Source organism: Melitaea cinxia, chromosome 27, assembly GCF_905220565.1.
Source record: "Melitaea cinxia chromosome 27, ilMelCinx1.1, whole genome shotgun sequence".
NCBI lineage: Eukaryota > Metazoa > Arthropoda > Insecta > Lepidoptera > Nymphalidae > Melitaea > Melitaea cinxia.
The window spans coordinates 6,919,391-6,938,390 of record NC_059420.1 but is presented as its reverse complement, the minus strand read 5'-3'; the positions used below and the strand labels follow the sequence as shown (position 1 = coordinate 6,938,390).

General features: G+C 36.0%; 1 protein-coding gene across 1 annotated transcript in view; it reads right to left on the bottom strand.

Moving 5' to 3' along the window:
• LOC123666932 overlaps nt 1-17,861 on the bottom strand; it is a 58,260-nt gene extending 40,399 nt beyond the window's left edge. The window contains exons 1-11 of the mRNA XM_045600945.1: nt 17,791-17,861; nt 17,253-17,296; nt 16,710-16,900; nt 13,849-13,941; nt 11,415-11,537; nt 10,334-10,477; nt 9,409-9,530; nt 8,419-8,575; nt 7,736-7,830; nt 2,684-2,852; nt 1,532-1,778 (exon numbers count right to left, since the gene is read on the bottom strand). Coding sequence (XP_045456901.1) covers nt 1,532-1,778; nt 2,684-2,852; nt 7,736-7,830; nt 8,419-8,575; nt 9,409-9,530; nt 10,334-10,477; nt 11,415-11,537; nt 13,849-13,941; nt 16,710-16,900; nt 17,253-17,283 — 1,372 coding nt within the window. The 5' untranslated portion in view covers nt 17,284-17,296; nt 17,791-17,861. The remainder of the gene's footprint in view (nt 1-1,531; nt 1,779-2,683; nt 2,853-7,735; nt 7,831-8,418; nt 8,576-9,408; nt 9,531-10,333; nt 10,478-11,414; nt 11,538-13,848; nt 13,942-16,709; nt 16,901-17,252; nt 17,297-17,790) is intronic.
• Nucleotides 17,862-19,000: the final 1,139 nt, after the last annotated feature.

The following is a 19,000-nucleotide window of genomic DNA, read 5'->3' as shown; positions in this document are numbered from 1 at the left end:
ACGTCACTGACATAAAAGACCTATGCCCGATTAGTATTTTGCCGTGTCTTTCAAAAATATTGGAAAAAAATAGTATGCGATCAGACGACTGAATATCTTGATGCGAATAATGTATTGCCCATTACTCAGTCCGGCTTCCGTAGGCGGCACAGTACTACAACGGCACTTGCGGATGTATTTGACAATGTGATGTCTGCTCAGGATGAGGGTCAGGGTACTATTTGTTTGTGTGTTGCTATGTGTTTACTACTTGTTTTATTGGATTATTTGCGTGCGTTTGATACGATTAACGCAACACTCCTACTGTCAAAACTCAAGTATTATGATTTTTGCCCTGACACTATATCCTGGTTTGACAGTTACCTCAGCGAACGTGCTCAGGTGGTTGAAGTAAAAAATCATGATGGTACTACGGTATGTTCTGACCCTGGCCCTACATATAGAGGTGTTCCGCAGGGTTCCAATATTGGTCCATTGATATTTGCACTTTATTGTGCTGATATTACCAGGAACATTGAACACTGCAAGTACCACATATATGCAGATGACATACAGCTCTATATATCTTGTAGGCCTGCTGATATACGCATAGCTGTCGAAAAGTTAAATGAAGATCTTGCCCGTATTGCTAAGTGGTCTCAGGCTAATGCACTGTCGTTGAATCCCAATAAGACTAAATACATGTTGCTAGGCACCCGATCTCAAGTACAAAAAAATGTCGTACACATCTACCGTCATTCAAATATTAAACGAGCAAATAGAACGAGTAGCTGAGGCGCGTAATTTAGGCATCCTCATTGATGAAGGCTTAAAATTTGAAAAACACGTCATACAAACCGCAAGCAATTGCTACTACAGACTGAAAGTGTTGTATAAAATACGAAATTCTTTATCTGTTGACCTTCGCTTAAAGCTATATGAGTCTACGTAGTGAACTACGAAGATGCCGCGATAGGATCTTGTCTACTCTCTCGATCAAAAAAAAAAAAAAAAAAAAAAATACAAAAAGTACAGAACGCATGTGCTCGATTTTGTTTTCATGTGCCTTTCCGTGCGCATGTGTCGCCCTTCCTCAACGAGGCCAAGATCCTTCGTATGGACAAAAAGAATGGAACTACACTTTGCTACACTTCTATTTGGCATAATTCGTTACAGAACGCCGCCTTACCTATATGATAAACTGCAATGAGCAAGTGATAGGCAGCTTAATCATAACACTAGAGGATCGGCGTACATGCTCACGACCCGTGCACAGAGAACAGCAGCATTACGGGGTAGTTTTAGGTACATGGCGACAAAGTGCTTTTTGAACAGTTGTCTTGTATTTTTTTTGTCTAGTCTTTAAGTTGTCTGTGTATCGATGTATGTATGTGAGTGTGAATAAACGATTATTATTATTATTATTATTTAAGTTTAATCAGGAATTGCAAAAATCAACAGCATTGCAATTTCATTCTTAAGAAGAGTATCGTACATCACATATAAAAATCAAGACATTATAATACTATAATTAAAATATTAACCCTCTTACCGCTGTACATCCTAAAGTACTTGACGACAATATTATCAAAGTAATCCTGCTTCACCATCCTCGCTTCAGCCGTCTTGGACACCAACACAGCGAAGGACAGAATACCAGCATGCCTGATGTCTGATGGAAAGTCCAGACCCAATTTGGTGAAGATCTCTAACTCCTCGAGAAGATTTTGACTGTGATTGGCAACGTTAAAGGGAAGTTTGCGGATTAACGAAAGAAGTGTTGCATCTTCGATTTTTTCCTGCAATAAACATGTCCAAATTATGAAATTATTATAATCAAGGAATATAGAATTTTTGTTTGATAATTTGAACATGGGATCAACTAAAATTATTAAAAATTAATAATTAATAATAAACGCTTCACACTCAACGGATCCCCCAGTAGGTTTTCTCCTGTGGGGGGGGGAGGGGGTCCGGAAACACACACAATACACAAACACAACGCCCAGACCACGACTAACATCTATATGTTCGTTACAAATGTCTGTTGTGAGCGGGAATCGAACCCACGACCGCCAGCGGAACAGCCAGTGCTATTACCGCTGCGCCAACGCGTCTTCGTTTATTATGTGTACGCAGCTTATTAGATTATAGGAAAGTCATCTAAAATGTAGGTAATTTCTTGTTTATGTTGTTTTAATAAAAACAATGTTAGTATGTTAATTTTTTCAGAAATATTTAAATATTTGTGTGATATACAGAACCAGAACTACGTATACAGAATTTTTTGTGAATGCTCCAAGAAACGGTTAGCCAGTTCTTCGGTAAAAATTACTAATTAAATAAGGTAGTAGTAGTAGTTCAACGCCATAGCCTTCTAAACATCTGATTTCTCTGATACAAACTCCTAAAATCTTTCAGTTAAATTGTGGACCTTATTTAGAATCCAAAATCCTAGTTCCTTGGTTTAGTAGTTTTTGGCTGTAACTGACCATATATACCATTGTTTTGTACCGTATTTTCTTTTTTAATGAAAATATTATATTGGGCTATGATTTCCTATAAATGAAAAAACTTTCTGTAATTGATTTGCAGGGATTTCCAAAACCCGATTCTTATTAGGTGTAATGATCTTTTTATTTAGAAATACTACAAATTGAGCAATGGGCTCTCTTTCCATCTAAAAAAATCATAATTTGCTTACCTTTTCTTCCACAACTAAATATTTGATAAATCTTGCACAGGCATCGCTTCTGCCATGAGGTACGACCTCTAGAAATATATTTCTAGCTGTTTCGAGGTCATAGCTTGTACCTAGGACTAGATCTTTGAACAACTTCACCAGGGATGAGTAGGACAACTTTGTAACTGTGCTGAAAAAATATATATTTCACTATAAATAAATAAGTTTCGTCATATATTTCCGAGCGTGTGGTGCCCGACGAGTAGAATAGTACCTCCCTAATAACCTTGGGATATAACTGATTGTAATTTTTTTAAACATGTTGTACGGGTCAACGCACATTGAGCAATATGATTGTTTTGCTAATTAGTAACCTCTTTAATTTAGCTGATTTATTACGAAATTGTTATTTTTCTTATGCAGATTTCTAATGAAATTGATATTTGTTTGCTACGAATGACGTCAAATGACGTCTGTACTTCTGCCTATATATACACAAAATAATCTTAATAAATTTAGTGTTAGATCGACTTTCATTGGGTTTGGTTTCCCTCATAACCTTCCCTCACATGTCATCTCTCACTCAACCATAGACTGTACCATACAGTTTTTTGGTCCTTCGAGAATACAGCCTTGCTGCTGACAAGCTGCGCAGTCATTCTGAACCTGCAAGCTAGAAGACAACAGTCTTACTTCGAGGATACATACAGTCGTGTTGATCCTTCGAAAAAAAAAAAAAAAAAAAACAAATATTTCTTCGAGAAATCACTCAAGAAAACAGTCAATCAAGACTATAAACTCTACGGATTTCCATCGACATTTGGAAAATCCACATACAGTGGCCACAACGCTCACGTGGAATTTGTGTGACTGCGAATCGGTTGACTGGCTTCCCAGAAGCGGGTTCCACCAGTTAAATTGAGAAGGCGCAATCAAGGTCGCACTATCCACTGAGAGATTGGCCTGGACCCCTGAAGACGGTCCTATCAATTTTACATCAACGTCAGCATTAAAAAATAAATAAATATGGAAAGTATCCTGCAACGACAACAAGAAATTGTCGAAGCAATAAAAAAGATAGAGAGGAACTTCAACAAAGATTCCGTATCCCGGAAGACCCGTAAATACTTGGACGAGCGACTCGACGTCCTTGACAAATTATGGGCTGAGTTCCAAGGTAACGACCAACGGTTGTCGCTCTACCATAACGATACTGATCCTTATTTTAAAGAAAATCAATACGTACAGGCAAGAGAGTACTTTGATTCTGTACGCATCAAGGTAGCGTCATTTTCGCCAGCAAGGGAGACTTCTGTGTCACCGACACCAGGAGCTGGCAAACCACTGGAATCACCTGCGATTCCGACAACACCAAAGCTGCAGCCAAGACTCACATTGCCAACAAGTTCAAATGCCACTAAGATCTCAACGTCGGATCGAGGTCAGGCAACAGAATTGATGTCACTGCAAAGAACAAACTTCCGAGCTTTTCATCGACAAATAAATCGCTTGAAAGTAGATGAAATCCAAGACAAATGGGAGCTGGAAGACGAGTTACGCAACATACAAACGCGCTGGAACGCAATAGACGCTTTGCACTTGCAAATAGATAATATCCTACAAGGATCGGATACCCAGTACGATAGTGAGTTTTACGCCTACGAAGATTCATATAAGTCAATCAAAAGGGCGTTGAATCTTAAACTCACATCGACCATTCATCATGAAAAATCGACACCACAGATCGACTTGCCTACATTTACAGGCAAATATACGCAATGGCCTACGTTTTATGACTTATACGTAGAAAGTATTCATAATAACAATTTGATTACAAAAACTCAGAAGATGCAACACCTAAAGAGCAAATTACGAGGAGATGCTGAACGAATCATCCAACATCTAACTATCTCAGCGGACAACTACGACACAGCGTGGGAATTGTTGACACACAGATATAACAATCCACAATTGTTATTTACTAAACAAATCGAAATCTTTATTAATCAGCCAGCCGCTCAAAAACAATCCGCGTACGAGATTAGACGTATTTACGACACGTCAATGGAATGTATCTACGCTATTAAAAACCTGGGTATCGATACAAGTACCTGGGACCCATTACTAGTTCATATTATTACAAAAAAGCTGGATACAGTCACCTATAACGACTACAAGGAAGCCCGGAAAATGCCACGAGAATTACCTTCACTCTCGGAGCTAATGGACTTCTTAGAGAGCAAATTCATCGCTTTAGAACCAAGCGGCATAAGAGATAGAGAAATGTTGTCATCATTCAAAAAATATAATCAACAAAAATCAGTTAATAACAAGACTTACAAGCCTCAATTTCAAAAGGAACATCGGTATGGAAAATTAATAAACAAAGAATATCAAAGCGTTGCGACATACATGTCAAATTGCCCGATTTGTGACAAGAAACATCCCTTATACAAATGCGAAAGGTTTATCAAATTAACACCGGGCGAACGTTATCGAATTATCGAAGATTTTAATCTTTGTCATAATTGCTTGTACACACATAACAAGAATTTATGTACGTCAATGAAAAAATGCAAACTATGTAAAAAGAGTCATAACACAATGTTACATGACGCCTATACTATAAACATTAATAAGCAGTCTACAAACTCGCTGACTGACATGTCTAGTGGGTCATCAACCCAACTGAATACTCAAACTCCGCAAAAATATCAAGTGTCCTCCTGTGTCCTGAATAGACAGGATAGTACTAAGACTACTAAGAAATATGTGAAAAGTAATAAAAAATATGAAAAGAACAAAACCAAATTTTCTGTAAACGAGGACCTTCTACGAGCCTTATTAAAAAATCAAACAAGTATCATAGAAGCGCAATATAACATTCTTCAGAGGAATGAAGTTATATTAAACAAGCAATTCGGAATACTACAGAAATGTCTAACGAATCTTTCTTTTGCTAGTAATCGAACTGAGAAGATAGCTAACAATGAATTACGCATTTTGTCATCCTCAGTCTCAGCTATGATTATATCAAACCTACGACACTTGCAAGAAAGCGTTATAAACACTTTAACAAGCCTCGCAAACGGTCATTTAGACGATCATTTTTGCTGCCTGAACAATTGGAAGAACAATTAAATATCATATACCGACATATACCGAATGACCTGACTTTGCCTGCCGATAAAAACGATTTTAAAGAACTTTATAAGCTAATGAAGGTTAACGGCGACATTGGTTCTTCTTATTTGATAATCGAAATCAAGATCCCTTTGGTAATTAAGGAAAATTTTGAACTGGATAGAGTAATAACCCTTCCTCAGCAGCATTATAACGTAGAATTTATCGCACCATACATTGCATTCAATCTACAAAAGGACTTACTACTCATCTTGACAGAATCAGATGTAGAAAATTGTGTCCACATACAGACAAACAAATTATTATGCGCTCTCGATAAGCCGATATACGAATTACAAATAACCAGCGGAATGTGTAACTTGAGTATACACAATACAACAATATGTAAAACAAAGGAGGCACCATGTCGCGTGCGCTGGGTCAAGTTACATAACAATAACATGTGGCTTTATTCCTGCTGTGGGAAATGCACAGTGCGCATATTTTGCATTGACACTGGAGTTGTATTGACAACACTGACCGGGAATGGCTTTTTACAAATCGGTCAAGGTTGTACAATAAAAGGTGACACCTTCTCTATATTCACTCAAAATAGTTATATGAGCCAAGTTAAGGTCCAAGAAAACATACCGATCCCAGCCGATTATTCAATATTAAATTCCATAATAAATACTTCGGATTTCCAACTGTTTACACCCGAGGATCATGAAGACTTGTGGCGCGGGATGAAGTCTCAGATCATTAACCTCAAGGAGCAGGAAAACGCATCACTCAGTATACACGATATACATCAGTACTCTGTCTTGTATATAATCTTAGGGTTTATCATTGTTGCGGGATGTCTCTACGGTACCATGCGATATCGCAGAAACAAAATTATACAGAGCAGTGCTGTGAAAGACGTCTCCACGACCGCAGTTCCAGTTGCAGCAGATAAGAACGAAGACCAGGAGGCCCCTGCTCCCCCGAGCGCGCGACCGCGATTCGTTCGACTGGACATACCAATTAAAGAGTAGTGCAGTGATGATTATTATATAAGTTATTTAAATCTAGGTACTTAAATTTTAATTGTATTGTTATTATTGTTATTGTAGATTTTAATATCAAAATTATCTTTCTTCTTTGAGTCGGCAGGATGTACGGGTCAACGCACATTGAGCAATATGATTGTTTTGCTAATTAGTAACCTCTTTAATTTAGCTGATTTATTACGAAATTGTTATTTTTCTTATGCAGATTTCTAATGAAATTGATATTTGTTTGCTACGAATGACGTCAAATGACGTCTGTACTTCTGCCTATATATACACAAAATAATCTTAATAAATTTAGTGTTAGATCGACTTTCATTGGGTTTGGTTTCCCTCATAACCTTCCCTCACATGTCATCTCTCACTCAACCATAGACTGTACCATACACATGTAATTTAGTTGGTGGTTCTTACTAAATAAATAAATAGACAATAACAGTAGGGCACAGCAGGAATTTCCTGCTCAAAATCTGGAGCAGCCCGACTGGGGTAGTACCTCAACCTTACAGAAGATCACAGCTAAATAATACTGTTTTCAAGCAGTGTTGTGTTCCTGTTGGTGAGTGAAGTGACCAGAGCTCATGGGGGGATTGGGGATTGGATTGGCAACGCGCTTGCGATGCTTCTGATGTTGCAGGCGTATATAAGCTACGACAATCGCTTACCATCAGGTGAGCCGTACGCTTGTTTGCTAATCTACTGATATAAACAAAAGTATTATCACTAATCAGTGCTATTAAGCTGTCATCTTCTGTAAGGTACAGTCTCTAGTCGGGCAGCTTAAGATTTCGAACGAGACATTTTCTGCTGTGCTATTCTTCAATAACGCAAGTACAAAATTGCAACAAGATTTTTGTTGATTTCTTTAATAATGGCAAAAATATATATATATACTTACTCCAACAACTTCATGAAGTCTAAATTGTGAATCATAGACGCATTTTTGACAATATTATCTGTATCGATTCCTTTTTTCGCTATTTTCAACAAAATCTAAAAAAATATGGAAGAAATTGTAAATACGAGTACTGTATACCGAGTACGGCAAAAGATTTTACTAAAATCAAATTGATATGTTGCTACATTTCTGTGCAGGATTACATAGTTGATGTGAGGACTTAGTGGCGCTGTATTTCATGCAAGGTATTACTAGTTTTTTACTAAAACACAGTTATTAGATTATTTTCAAAAGAGTGACTACGGGGTTTCTTGTCGATTCTTCTCTGCAGAATCTACATTTTGAATCGGTGGTAGCGTGACTTTAGAAGAAACTGCAAGAAGTTTCGCAATCAAACTTCAAAAAAATATAATGTTTTTATACAAATATGGTAATATCTTTTATGAAATACAGCATCACTACACGTAAATCACAATTTTGGTATTTTGTCCGAAATTAAAAAGTTAGTCCGAAATTAAAAAGGAATTTTATAACTGCAAATAAAAATCACTACAATTCATTTCAGTGTCCACTAAATAATCTTGTAATAAAATTTTATTGATAATATCTAGTAAAAAAAATCATTTCATGGAGATCAATAATATAAAGTTTGAGAAACTGGCCAATAAAATTTAAGATCTCACCTCATATGTCCTATTCCGCAACTCGCATTGACGCACTGTTCGTATACCGGTGGTCCAGTCGTCAAAATTGCCGGCTTGATACTGTAAGCTGGTTCGAGTCATGTTCAGTTTCTCTACCGTTGGTGATGGGGACTCAGTGTCGTAGTACAAGGAAATTCTGTAATATTAAGACGTGGTTTGTTGTTAAAAATACTGAAAATAATAACAAAAATAATACTGCTTAAATAGTGTTGTTTCGCTGAGTAAGGTAATCTGGACTTTTGGAGAGGAGATGTAGGTAGCACACTTGATTCTCCTGGCGTTGTAGGCATCCATAGGCTATGATCGATTCAGCCTGATACATGTAGGAGAAAGATCAGAGCTTAATCATCCACGCTATTTTACTGGGGGCTGTTGGATATATTCACCTATGAGAAATGATCGCTATTAGATGTGAATAACAAGTTGATTGACAGCTTAACATGTTCTCTGAGGCAAGGTGGGGAGACCCATAAAGTCAGATACCCAGACCGGAAATAAATATTTGTATAAACATAAATCCGAACGGGAATTGAGCCAATGATTGCTATGTATAGGCGCCAACACGGCATGCGCATCATTACACCAAAGCGGTACCATACGTTTTTATCTCAGACAACCAGACTACGACAAACAATGTCTGTCTACCTCTGCCCACAAGAACGTTCGTCATGCGCGGCTATCAAATTCGCGACCACTTTTGACCAACGTGAGAAAAAATACACTTCCAAATTAAAATCTATATAGCCTCCCAAATAAATCGTAGCGTGATATTTTAAGGCCTATTAAATAATTAAATAAAAATAGTTTGTTTCGCATAACTTTGAGCCATAGAAGTTGTAAGTAGAAATCGCTGTTTCGCGATAAGCTTGCTTTTATACTTTGATCTTTATATGTGTCTGTATTTCGGTGTACATTAAGAATAAATAAATTAATTTAAAAATGAATTATTAATTACTGTTATACACTTACTCAGAATTAACACTGAGAACATGTCCACTGACTCTGTACTGAAACACTCCCATCACGTTCAAAGAGCTGAGACGATTGTCACTGAACTCGTACAATCTTTCGGAAGTTGCAATGTTTTCTGGCTGAAAACATACATTATTAAAAATCATATTTTTTTTTCTTTTAATATCTACACAATACACACACGGTCGTCTGTTCCAACAGTAAGCAACTTAATGTTTGTGTTATAGGTAACAGCCGACTGGTATAGCTACATATATTCCGATAAACATACTTATAAATAATACATATATAAATACACAAACAAATATTTATACTACACCCAGACTCGGAATGGGAATTGAACCCACAACCCTCGGAGCAGAAAGCAGGGTCACTACAAACTGCGCTAACGGGCTAGTCAATGTAATATCATTATTATATAGTATTCATATCATTGACGTAGTGCATACTAGGAAATATCCTATCAACAAACAATCAATCTATCAATGAATAAACCGACACACCAAATAATCTAAAAATCAAAAATCTATAAATTCTACAACCTATAAATCAATAAACCGACAAATCTATAATCTAATGATCACCAACCGAGGTAGGGCACAGCAGGAACTGAGGTAGGGCACAGCAGGAATTTCCTGCTCAAAATATGGAGAAGCACGACTGGGGTAGTACCTCGACCTTACAGAAGATCACAGCTAAATATGTTTTCCCGGTGGTGAGTAAGGTGACCAGAGCTCCTAGAGGGGGATTGGGGATTGGGTCGGCAAAGCACTTGCGATGCTTCTGGTGTTGCAGACGTCTATAAGCTACGGTAATTTCTTACCATCAGGTGAGCCGTACGCTTGTTTGTCGACCTAATCGTGTAAAAAAAATCGATAAATCAATTAATCACTTAATCAATCATGCTATATACTGCGCTCACCGGTCCCCTCCCAATATCTCCTCCCCATGGCACCGAACTCCAACTGGTCTCGGAGACTGTAGAAGCCTTCTGGTAGGAGCTGTATTTTCTTATGGTGTTCCCATTTGCCGTGTACACCATGAGACAGCTTTCATATAGGCATGGCTGGAAATATTAACAAATATTTTAATCTTCTGTGGCCAGACGAACATAACGCCATTTTTTTCATGGACAATTTTTTTTTTTTTTAGAAACAGTCCTGATCTTAACGAACATTAAAAAAAAAACAAAGATTTAATCTGGTGCAGAAGTTCGAAATATTTATTTAGATAATTGTTAATACATAAGGTAATAATAGTAATTTCCTACAGACCATATCCTGAACAAAACTAGTTGAACCGAATAAATGGAAATAATAATAGAGAAAGAGGATGGAATATAATTAATATCTTAGTTATAGAAACCAATAACGTATAGTGTTTGCTCGCAAACGAAATAATTGTGTTTGCAGGCAAACGAAAAAAAACCGACTTCAATTATATCGACAAGTAATACAACGTAGGTAGACGAAAAATTAGTCAAGTAAATATGCATTATCAAAGATTACTCCAAAATTCGTAATCAAATCTCGATGAAATTTAAATGTGACTACATGATAAACATCAGCTTTTGATTAAATTAAGAATTATAAAAATCAGTACACCCAGTAAAAAGTTATGCGGATTTTCGAGTTCCCCTCGATTTCTCTGGGATCCCACCTACAAGTAATATAACGTAAGTAGACGAAAAAAATTAACAAACGCACTAGTCGTAACTAAGATTTTCGAGAGTTTCTCTCGTTTTACCTGGGATTAAATCATCAGACCTTGGTTTCCTTATCACGGTACCCCACTTGGGATATCTACTTTCCAACAAAAAAAGAATTATCGAAATCGGTTCATAAACGAAGAAGTTATCCCCGAACATACATTTTAAAATATATATATATAAATTCAGTAACTGTTAAAAAGTTTTTAACGGTTTAAAAAAAATGATCATTCAAACTACGTATTACTACATTAATGTTCTTACAGTGTTGCTCACGTAAATACAATAGTCTAACCTCCTCATTTGTATAAGACCCTGTGTCCTTCCTCAGCTGAAAGTTATTCGCAATAGCCCTCTTCAAGTTCGTGCACCAAACTGGTTCATCTGACACGTACAAATATCTGATGAAGCCATTTTCCTGGAAAAAAAATGTGTGTCAATGTCACGCGACTGGAGCTCATTCCTTAGAAACGAATAGTGTGATTTTTAAATATATCTTTCTCTCTTTCTTACAAGACACGTTGCACAATTAATATCACGATTTTATTTCCCATATATGATATGTACATAACATGCAGTCGGAGACATGCACAAAGAGAGAATGATTTGATTTATCCTTCAATTCCATGCCTCCGACTGCATATTATCTACGACGTTGCATAAAGTTTCGAAGGACTACCGTATTAATATATTTTAAATATACAGCACAAAATGTTTGATATTGTTTCTATTTATTTCGCTGACTTTGTGTGCATATTGAATTTTTATCTTGTTCCAGCTTTTTCAGTTGATTTTCTATTAGTTGTTCTTCACGCAGGCGGGATTTTTGTTTTTTTTTTAATTATTATTTTATTTATGTCTTTTTATTCAGACAAATTACGTAATCGGTTCAATTCATTAAAACAGTTTACATCATGTGGTTGATTAAGTAATTTTTTAGGGTCAAGAGAACTGATAGCAAGCCCGGAGAAAGATTTCACTCTGCTCAAAGCAACGGAAGCCTGACCTTTAGCAAATAGGTGACTGCTTAAGTCAACAACTATTAGTTTTAATATAATGAAATTATTATTTAAATTACTGGTTTGTATTTGGTATTATGTATTTGTTATTGATTTTATTAATGAAATTGTAAATTGGTGTGACATTTATTAATTTTTATTTGTAATTTTAATTGTATGTTTTTTTAACCATTGTATTTTATTAGAAAGGCACACCCCGAAGTTGATCGTCGCCTAGGAGGCGAGTTTGGCATGGCATAGTCGTGGGAAAGAGCAAAGTCCACATTTTTTAAACTTTAATATTGTATTTCTTTATTAGTATTACGGTAATAATAATCATGATATACCTTTTTAAAATCTTTGTATTGTGCCCTTCAATTTGATACCCATATTGTAGTATTCGAGAAAAATTTTTTTTTTATTAACTACAGTGGCTTCGCGCAGCCACCTTGTTTGTTTTTTTTTAATGTCACCTATCTAAGAACACTTGGGCAGCTAAGACGAACCTAGCGATACCTCAATTATGTAAGTCCGTTCAGTGGTTCTGGAAATATGAGGTAGTAAAGAATATTACATACAAACATACATACAAGAAAAACATAACCCTTCCTTGGCAGTCGGGTAAAAATAATAAAAAAAACCTTTTTTACAATTTTTCAATTTGACTACAGTCTTGACAACCAACAAAAAAAGTATTAGTATATATGTGCGTGTGTGTGTCAAATACATTGTAGTGTGAGTAATGTTTTTTTTATTGATTGAATATATTTTTATGCATAATTTTAAAACAATATATAGCATTCTGTACTCCTTCTCTATATAAACTATAAGTGTGCGAAATTTCATACTCCTCCGTCCGCGCAATTTTCGTAAAAAGGGGTACAAAGATTTTGTTGTACGTGTTAATATATCGATACCCGCTATCCATTGCCTACAGCTGCCTGGAAGAAGGTGTTTTAGCCATATGGCTATCTATCTTTTTATTGTTAAGTAAATTTAATTTGGTGGACAGTAAATATTATAAATATAATAATCTCATACTCTTCTTTCGCCATCTTTATCATTATTATTTTTTGTAATTTTAGGTGTGTGGGTACTTGGAAAATCATTAGTGGTCTCTTAATATTAGCTGCCATGCCAATTTTTTTTGTTAGTAATCAGTAATAGTAGAAATAGATTGAACAGTATTTTAGGAAGATTATTTTCTTGATGAGAACCTTTTTTATCAAAAGCCTAAAGAGAGATTTTTTTTTTGTATTCTGGTCTGGGTCCGGAAACAATCATAATACTTAAACACTAACACTAAGACTATTACGAACACCTGAGTGCCTAGTGCGAGTTTTGTTCACAGAAACGCGTTTATACGTGAAGATTATTTTGTATGGGAATTTAAACAGTGCAGCCTAGACGATAAAGAATAGAATACGATACAATCGATACAGAGCCATCTAGCGGCAAACGCGAGAATTAGGTTGAAATCCCGAATTTCCCATACAAAATGAAGTTAAAATTTATGCCCGTTATTGCGAGGCGGATTAAACAAAACTCGCACTAGGCACTCTGTAACGCCTTTACAAATATTTATCACGGGATCGAATCTGCGAAAATAATTCCAAACTACAGATTGGGGATACCCCAATTCAATAAGAGTGGGGATACATAAGCGTATACAAAAGAGAAATATAAAGTATTATATGTATAGTGTTACGCGTAATAATTGTTATTAATTACCTGGTAATCGACTTCCCAGGGTAAATTGAAATATTTGGTCGCCTCTTCTGATTGGTACGATGAATATCCCGAGTTCTCGCTATACAGAGATGTCTGGAAACAAGTACATATTAATTATTTAATTACAAATTTATACCTTACTAATAGAGTTCTTGAAGTGGGATTCAGAATGAAACACTTTCCTGAGATCTTGAAAAGCTATGATCAAGATCCCGATTATTAGGAAGAACCTGAACTTTACAAAAGATCATTGCCAAATAATACGGTATTTAGAAGTGTTGAGTTTTTGTGGTAAGTAACGTAGCATTTCATTCAAGATATTTCTAATTTTGTACTTAAACACAGTTTATATTTTATTTTCAAAAGAGTAACTGCGGAGTTTCTTGCGGATTCTTCTCTGCAGAATCTATATTCCAAATCGGTGGCAGTTTCACTGTTAAAAATAATAATCAATTTTAAAATTTTGTTTTTTAAAATGACGATTCAAAAGTGCTTTTGAAGCCTGTTTAAATAAAGGTAGGTAATTTTTCTTTTGATTTCTTTGTCTAAGTTTACATCCAGAGAGAGATTGCGTCGAATGATTGCTACAGTAAGGCGTGTATTTTTTTTTGTGTAAAGCTTTATATATTTTTTTTATGTCACTAGGTCGGCAAACAAGCGTACGGCTCACCTGATGGTATGCGATTACCGTAGCTTATAGACGCCTGCAACACCAGAAGCATCGCAAGCGCGTTGCCGACCCAATCCCCAATCTCCCCAGGAGCTCTGGTCACCTTACTCACCAACAGGAACACAATACTGCTTGAAAACAGTATTATTTTGCTGTGATCTTCTGTAAGGTCGACTACCGTACTACCCCAGTCGGGCTGCTCCATATTTTGAGCAGGATATTCCTGCTGTGCCCTACCTCAATTAAAGGTTTTAGTATTAGGATTGAATTTTGTTGAATTTTTTGTTACGTAAGCAGTGTTTTGTTACCAATATTTTTTTATCATTATTATTATTTTTTTTATTTTTTTTACTATTTCTGTTGTACAATGAAGATTATTGTTAGTACGCTTAAAATATTTTTTGTAATTGTGATGTATCTACATATAAATGCGGTACTTTTATATTCCAAAGCTGCTTTAGCTGTACTGTGCTTATATCAAGAGGTCGAAAATCCCAATAGATCAAAATTATAATTATGGTCAATATTGTTTAGTCGATATAAACGAAAAACGAAAACCGCAAAATATCTGAATTGGTTATTAATTTGCATCAAAATGAAATTAACAAATATTATTTTTTAAATATTTGGCTATGTAGTCAAACTTTCCCTCTTGGACAAATGGTTTTAAAATAACTACTTATACTTAAACTTAAGAAATAAAATGAGAAACGTGTTGCCCATTTTGAGGTTGGTATATTTCTGATTCTCATACACTATATATTATTACATTCATGTCTCTTCAAAACAAATCCAAGAATTAATTAGTATCTATGTTTTGTTTCACAGAGTTAATTCTGTGAGCTGCCCGCTGGCGATGCAAAGTCAGGGGAACAGTCACGTACTAATTTAACGCGGAGGTCTGGGGTCTATGTACTTCTGAGGTATCTTCACTTTAAAAAATGGTGTCTCTTGTTCAAAACGTTTTTGGGATTCCTGTTCTAAGCATTCTTAAAGACTATGCGCTAAAGTCGCTATAATAACTGCTTAAGTTCATACTTACTACTCCAGTAATTAAATTACATTGTGCCGTTTATAATTGAAGGACAAATTAATCGCTCGAATTAGATCAATTTAGAGTTCTTAGTATTGAGATGATGTACGCCTGATCTACTCGATGTTGGATTTGAATCTAAAAATATTACTTTCAACCTATTCTGATATTATAAAGCTGATGAAATTGTTTTATTTGTTTAAGCGAGCTAATGTCATACTGGTTCGAACTGATATTTTTTTGGGATTATTCCATTTACCGGGAAAGGCTGTATAAAGAGTACAGACGAACGAAACCACAGGCATAGCTAGTCTTCAATATAGCGAGAACGTTGATCAAGTTGTCTGAACAGTCCAAACGTTTCTTCTGACTCCCTTTGGCTTTTGTCTAAACACGGATAACAGCTACGTTACAATCTTCAACAAAATATTAATTGCTAATTGCAGAGGTAATAACATACGCTGAAATTATCAAATTTAAACTGATTGTTCACGAAACTGTACTTACTGATAAAATTTATGGGAAAGAATATCCACTACGTATCTTTTAAATTACTATGGTGGCTATCAAGCGTACAGTTCTCCCGGTGGTAACCAAATAGCATAGTATATGAACGCTAGCAAATCTAAGAGCATAATAAAACCGTCGCTGTCGATACAGCACATTTCCAGAAACTTTGCCTACCTTAGTCACCATAGGGAGACAAGACGGTTTGAGAGTAGTTTTCATTGGCTCTGAAGTCTAGAGTTGTCTAGGTAAGGTTTTAAGCGGGAATCTGTGATCTTCGTTGAGGTTATTTTTATTACTAGGTCGACAAACACGCGTACGGCTCACTTGACGGTAAGCAATTACTGTACCTTATAGACGTCTGCAATACCAGAACCATTACAAGCGTTTTGCCACCCCTGTACCTAATTCCTCCCCAGGATCTCTGGTTACTTGACTTACCAACAGGAACAAAAGACTTTTTGAAAACAGTATTATTTAGCTGTGATCCTCTGTAAGGTCGAAGTATTGACCCAGTTGGGCTGCTCCATATTTTGAGCTGAAGATCTCCTGCCGATCCCTATCTCAGTTAATTCAGAAGTTGAGATATTTCCCTATCAGGCTACTTTGGGTTTTGAAAAATACATTTTTGAAAAAAAAATTAAAACTTACCTTATAATCTTCTAACTTGAACCTAATTCTTGTAAAGTTGTCGAGCAGAATGATAACTAATCTTGCCTCTAATGTCCAGTAAGAGTCTGAGCTAGGAGTTCCGGCTGACACATTAGTTTTGAGGATGTAGCTGTACTGCTTTAAATCTGGAAACAGAACCTGGATTCCAGCTGATGATGTGAGCGATGCACCTGGAAAATTTCGTGTTATTATCGCTTCAGCCTGTACTATCCCACTGCTGGGCATAGGCCTCTTTCCGCGTGTAGAAGAAGAATCAGAGCTTAATTCACCTCGCTGCTCCAATGCGGATATATTCTCTACTGCGAATAACGATCGCTATCAGGTACATGATAACAACCAGGACCGATGGCTTAACGTGCTTTTCAAGGCACGGTGGGGAGACCCACAAGGACTGCACAAATACAATACTTGTAAGAAGTATTGTTTAGCTGTGATCTTCTGTAAGGTTGAGTTACTTTCCAAGTCAAATAACTGAATTATTTATTTATTTATTTATGAATATTTTTATAAAAATTAACTTACCCACTAATATTAGTAAACAGTTCACAATCATTATGCCCGGTTATCTGTAAAAATAAAAGCAAAATAATTGATTTACGATAATACGAGAATGGGTCTGATGGTGCAGAAAGTTGCCTTAACGCAGCGGTTTCAGGGTTGTTACTCTTTGGGAGCAGATATTGCCTTGGAATTTTTTTTCCGACATTGCTATAAGTTCTTGTGGGTCTTACCGCTAACATATCTCCAAAGTGACGATACTGGATGATACTGATAGTTTGGTGCCCCAAAGCTAGCAATCATAGTCTGACTACCGCTCGCTGTAGATATTAGCACAAATATATGTTTCTGGCCTGGTAAGTTATTGTGGGTCTTGCAACCATATCAATTCAATCAACAATTAAGGGCACGTAATAATTTGAAATTAAACTACTCACACACCACAAAGTATAACTCGCGTTTCTGATATGTATTTTGACTTTATTTGACAAATAAATAAATTTGATTTGTTGTGATTTGGTTTTAATTGTTTGTTAAAATAATAATTATAATTATAACTTACGTTTCATTTATGAGAGGACAACACGACTAGCTCACAACCACATCTCTGCATAATGATAATTGAGACAATTGCCTACTAAAGCGTTGTAACTTCTAAATTATCTTCACTTGGTGATTCACCCGGTGTCATCTCAATTGACTTATCGCAATAATATTAGGATGCTGTTTGTTAGGATAAAGTTTATCAAGCAGATAATTTACTGATATTATCTAATATATCAGAGAAAGATTACAGATAGAGACAGATTTGTGTTATTCGTTTATAAGAAAAGAAAGAAAAAAGTCCTTGAAATTGAGAATATTAAACCTGTTTTATATCAACTAATAAACTACACTTTATTCATTCGTTTAAATAAATTACTTTTGACAAAGATGATTAGATGATGCGGCCCATACAACTTTTTTCTGATTTCTTTTACAATCTTTATTTTCACTAATTGAGAGCTTATTGTCACAGAAAGAAATTGTTATTTAAAAAACTATGTAATAGTGTAATTGTGTTTGCTCGCTATGAAAAAAAAACCGACTTCGATTTTAATCGACACGTAATACCCCCCAATCTTCCCGTGGGGATCGTAAAAGGCGACCGAGGGATAAACCTGGCTCAAAATCATCAGGGTCCTGGAGAAGGAAAACTTCATTTGAAACCCGGAATGGGGTCTCCGTCAAACATTCGTGGAATAGCTCTAAAATGCGAAAGACTCCTGCAGCCGAACTGGCTCCACACGTGTCGATTCGTCGTTCCTGTGGGCCTAGCCAGTAAGGTCGAGAGGGTGGCGCAGAGCTTAGGCAAGTCTTCGTTTCCCTGAAAAGTGTCCTAGGCAACACAGTGTCCATCTGGCACTGTCTAAATCGTCTGCAATAGACGGACTAAGGCCGAAGTAGTTATACTTCTTTTGACGCATTAGGGAAAAATGATGAAAGTAAATTCTAATGATGCGCGCGCACACCGTCATAAAAAACCGACAACCTGAAGTTAGCTAGTCAACGAAGCAGAACTTAAGTTGGTTTTGGAAGGAGATCTTCATCATATCTATTTGCACCAGGTAACACAATATTTAGTCGAATTGAGAACCCCTCCCCCCTTTTTAAAGTTAATTATTTTCTTTCTATTGCTGAAAAATCTTTAAAAACGATTTATCAATTCCGAAGTGTTGCTCCTTTAACTTTACTTTTTATAATACATATAAGTATTAAACAAAAATACTGAA